Genomic DNA, 5,000 nt, shown 5'->3' with positions numbered 1-5,000 from the left:
GCGCGTAATGGCCGTGAGATTGCGCGCGCGTGTGTGTGTGTGTGGATGTATTGTGAATATGCTCCTGGAAATGCACGTTTACCTGAAAAGCACGGCGTCGTCGGCGAGGAACTTGGGCAGGTTGGAGTCTCGCAGTGCTCGGATCAACACCACGTCCTCGCTCAGATGGGGGTTCTCCCGCTTCAGAGAGCTGCAACACACACACACACACTTAACAGCTCTTACTCCATCTCATGTTAACTCTAAGCATTGACAATTAAAACTACAATCAGCAGATTTCTGGTACAGTTCTAGGAACACATCTCCCAGGCACCTGCAGACACTCTTCAAATCTCTCAATGCGAAACATAAATAAGTGAGAACTGGGTCGCACCCAACATAGCTTCCAGTGGCCATTATTCAACCAGAAGGTGACATTAATATTCATTTAACCAGTTTCCCTCATCTAACAAACAGGGGAGAAGACTTCTTTTGGACCTAAGAGCACGTGTGTATGCTGGCCCTAAACTGGAAGGTTTATTTTATATAGTGTAGGGAAGCCATTCGAATCTCAGTTAAACCAAAGCGATGCTCATAAATATGAGGTTTTAAAGCTGTGATCTGTGAAATCGATTAAAGCCACGATCAACAGATGTGAATAGCGGAGTAAAATGAGAAGCCGGCTTAAGCAGGATTTCTTATAAACCCTGGACAGCAGTAGTTAAAAAAGCAAGGGAGCCAATCACACTCCCCTTAGACCCCGGCAGTGCTCAGAGCTGTCCAGGGCAGCGTTCCCCAGATTCACATACCCGGCCATGACGAGCACGGATTTGACGGCCCTCATGCCGAAGTCGTAGTGGTCCTGCTGGGACAGCTGCTCACTACAGAGCTTATACATCTGAGTCATCTTCCTCGCTAGAGTCTTACTCGACTCAAAGCCCTCCGAGTACAGGATCACCTACAGGGAGAGGGGGATATAGGGATGGAGAAAGAGGAGGCAGAGAGCGATGGAGAGCGTGAGGGAGAAAGGGGGAAGAAAATGCAGAGAGCAAGAGAAAAAAAAGGATGGACACAGGAGAGAGTGAGAGAATGACAGAGGGAAAAAGAGTGATGCCTAGACATTTAGGTGCAAGAGTGTTAAACATGCTGAACAAACTTTAAGACACACACAGACACACTGCTGTTTACCCATAAGAAACTGACTGACCTATAGGGTGCGAGTCTTGGAGTTAACGCTGGTCCACTACCACACTCACCCCACATGGGCCCATCGCACACGCACGCACACACGCACGCACCTCGGCGATGAGGGTGTAGTTAGGCACCATCATGGCGATGGGTCTGAACAGAGCCTTCAGGTTGTCGGGGAGCTCTGTCCTGCCGGCGTAGCCGGGGTTCATCGTGATGAAGGCTGCACACGTCATCACCAGTTTAATCTCACGCCCCTCGAACATGAACCGAGACAGCTACACACACACACACACACACACACACACACAGACTTACCCCTTTCCTTACATTTAGTAGCAATTTACTTTATTTATCGTGAATAAGTGATGCACGCCTGCCAGACATCATGTGTGTGCGTGCACGTGCGCGGTACCTTAGCCGCCTTAGCATTTCTGATGGTTATAAGTTGCTGGGCAATGACAGACAGCACCTCAATGTTGATGCGATTAAACTCATCAAAACAGCACCAGGCACCGGACTGAGCAAGACCACTAAAGAACGTCCCCATCATCTACACACACACACAGAAAAGGAGTTGTGCATTATTTCTATGTATATCATACCTACTTTTTGGTCTACAACCGAGTCGGAAGGACATTGTCACTCTGATTTTTAAATTCATTCTGTCTGTGCGCTCATGGGGTTTATTAAGCTTGGCTGCTCCTATAAACCTGTCCTTATATTCACTCAAAACATTTGAAGGAGACGGGCCCTCCCGGCCCGGAGAGGAGCGTTCCAGAACCAGAGTGAGTGTGTCGAGGAGACTACAGAATGGACGGGTCCCTGCGAGGGCGTTAACAAGCAGGTGTCCAGCCACGCAGACGCGTTCAATAGTGATGTGGGTCTCTGCTGTCCCCTTCTGACAGATGAGGGTAGTGGTCGGGGCATCTGAGAGGCAGGAGAAGCAGACGTCTGTTTATGGATGCGTGAGTGCGCGAGGAGGAGCTTGGCTGAGCCTAATCTAAGACAGGCTAGACAGCAAGATGAATGCAGAGACAGGACATGCTTGTTGAGACGGAGACAGTGGATACTACCCCATCTTCGTGCTCACACATCTCCTGCTAAAGCACACAGACATCGTGTCTGCCGTTTGGTACGCAACCCTCGCTGTCGCTGTAGTGATGGGTGGGCGTGGCCCCGGGTGTAGGGCGGGGCTTAACGAAGAGGTCTGAGGCAGGGGGTACCTTGTAGTCCAGGCCGTCAGAGCAGTTGAAGACCACGCATTGGATGGCCAGGGCCTTGGCCAGGTCTTTGGTGGTCTCGGTCTTCCCGGTGCCGGCAGGACCTGCCGGAGCGCCGCCCAGGTCCAGCTGCAGCGCCCCCATCAGGCAGAGGTAGCAACGGTCCTACGAGGCAACACATACGTAAGCCCACATACAGAGTCGAAGAGAGTGGGAGTGTCTCTGTGGGCGTTACAGTAAGCTGAAGACAAGAGATGTATGTGTGTGCGTGCGTGCGTGTGTGTGCGTGCGTGTGTGTGTGTGTGTGTATGTGTGTGTAACTGGGGTATTGAACAGTTGAGGGGACTGTTGTGTTTGGGAGTGTGTGTTTGGGTAAATATTTTAGAACAAAACTGTGCTGAGTATGTAGGAAACCAGAGAAAACCAGAGATAGCCAGCCTAGGAAACCCAGCAAAATAGCTCTGACAAAGTAAAGTTATTTTTATAAAAGCAATGTTTCATTTTTAAAAGTGAACTAGCAAAAACATGACTTTTTGGCTCAGGAATGTCTTCCTTTACATATAGGTAGTTATATTTAACGCATATTTATTACCTCCATAGAGGTTTGTGTGTGTGTGTTTGTGCGTGTGTTGGTGCATGTATATGCGAGACTGTGTGTAACGCTGTAAGCAAAAGTCAGACGCTTGCAGATAACAGGCAGGAGTTTTATTGTATTCTGTATCCATGGTGGTTAAACTAGCCAGGGTCAGAACCAGAGAGATGCAGTCAAGGGTAAACGCAATCATCGAGGTAAACAGTCCGAGTCCAAAAAAACGTAGAGCAATAACACAGGCAGACAAATCCAACAAGGGGCAGGCAATAATCGGAGTTAAGGGAAACGGGAAAACCACACAGGAGATCAGAAACATGAAGACCGCTCGGTATGCACAGATGAACTGGAGGCAATACTTCGCAATGACTTAGGATGGCTTATATACATAAAAAAACGGTGAACTCAATAAGCAGGTGATGAGGATCTGGTGAACTGTCGATGATTTGATGAGTCGCTCTCCTGGAGACTAACTGCATGATGGGTATTGTAGTTTGTTTGGGTGTCAGGCGGCGTGATACTGTGTGTATGTAAGGAAAATGTATTTATATAGCACTTATACAGACAAGAGACACAAAATGCTTTTCAGTTCATTGTAAGATAATAAAACTACAATAAAGACAAAAGACAACATGCAACAATAAATCAGCAAATACTAACCCACGTACAAACCCCGGTGCGGCAGGTTTACAGGGCCTGTTTAAAAACACATGTCTTTAGCTGCATGTTAAAAGAATCGGTAGAAAGTACAAGTGCCACAGAAGAGGGCACAGCATTGCACAGCTCAGCCATGACCACTCGACCTCCGCGGGACTTTAAACGGGTGCGCAGGTCGCGTGAAAAGACCCGGTTCACCTGATCTAAGATAGCGAGCTGGAATAATGTAGGAGGAGTAGGTCAGACACATGGCCAGGGGCATGGCCAAGCAACGCTCCACAGGGAACGGGAAGGATTTTGGACTGCATCCCACACGTAACAGGAAGCCAGTGGAGAGATTTTAATAAAGCGGTTACGGGGGATTGCGCGCGTGACCCAGTGAGAAGTCTTAGTACTGCATTCTGAACTGAGCGCAGACGTGCTATTGGCAGATCTGCTAAGCCAAGTGGAAAAGAACACTGCAGTGATCAATACGAGACGAGATAAAAGCGTGTATGAACATCTCCAGCTCTTTGAAACTATTGATCTCAATTTGCTAAAATTGCGTGAGTGGGAAAAAAAAGTTGACCGGGACTTATCAAATGAAGTGCCTAAATTACCTTATCTGGTGCATCGTCCGAAACAGAACCCTGCGGTACACCGCAGGACATGGGGAGGGCTCTCACATAAAATTGCAGATAGATACAGTAAAACATCTCTCAGAGATCTCAGAGAGATAAGATATAAAGAAGTTTAATGCTATGCCTGATATCAACCGAGATATCGCGCAGTCTCAGCAGAGAAATCTGTCATAGACGCTGTGCCTTTCCAAAGCTACAGTTGTTAGGCCACAGCTCTGGTTCCTCCCATCCTCCTACCACGCTTCTCGGTCGCCCACTCTGGTCTTCCTTTCCAACCATACATCAACAGTAGGGGGAGGAAATGGATAGTTCCCAACCACAGACGGGTCATCCGTGGAGTTCTTATTTTGTATCAGTAATAGTTGATCATAAACCAGTGCAGTCGGGAGGTTACGAGTGGACAGAAACAGTGGACAGAAACGAGTGGACAGAAACGAGTGGACAGAAACAGGATGTGTGTGTGTGTGCGCGCGTGTGTGTGTGTGCGTGCGTGTGTGAGTGTGTGTGTGTCGTGTGTGTGTGTCGTGTGTGTGTGCGTGCGTGCGTGTGTGTGTGCGTGTGTGAGTGTGTGTCGTGTGTGTGTGTGTGTGTGAGTGTGTGTGTGCGTGTGTGTGTGTGTGCGTGTGTGTGAGTGTGTGTGTGTGAGTGTGCGTGTGTGTGCGTGTGTGGTATGTGTGTGTGCGCGTGTGTGTGTGCGTGCGTGTGCGTGTCGTGTGTGTGTGCGTGCGTGCCGTGTGTGTGTGT

General features: G+C 48.7%; 1 protein-coding gene across 1 annotated transcript in view; it reads right to left on the bottom strand.

Annotated features, from left to right (window-relative positions):
- The window catches only part of dnah6 (dynein, axonemal, heavy chain 6), a 75,049-nt gene that overhangs the window by 56,672 nt on the left and 13,377 nt on the right, over window positions 1-5,000 (bottom strand). Inside the window, exons 30-34 of the mRNA XM_035530041.1 lie at window positions 2,394-2,555; window positions 1,583-1,720; window positions 1,278-1,445; window positions 789-937; window positions 83-190 (exon numbers count right to left, since the gene is read on the bottom strand). Of these exons, the coding sequence (XP_035385934.1) occupies window positions 83-190; window positions 789-937; window positions 1,278-1,445; window positions 1,583-1,720; window positions 2,394-2,555 (725 nt within the window). The remainder of the gene's footprint in view (window positions 1-82; window positions 191-788; window positions 938-1,277; window positions 1,446-1,582; window positions 1,721-2,393; window positions 2,556-5,000) is intronic.

The sequence above is a fragment of the Electrophorus electricus genome, chromosome 9 (assembly GCF_013358815.1).
Source record: "Electrophorus electricus isolate fEleEle1 chromosome 9, fEleEle1.pri, whole genome shotgun sequence".
NCBI lineage: Eukaryota > Metazoa > Chordata > Actinopteri > Gymnotiformes > Gymnotidae > Electrophorus > Electrophorus electricus.
This window is presented reverse-complemented; position numbering and strand designations above follow the sequence as displayed.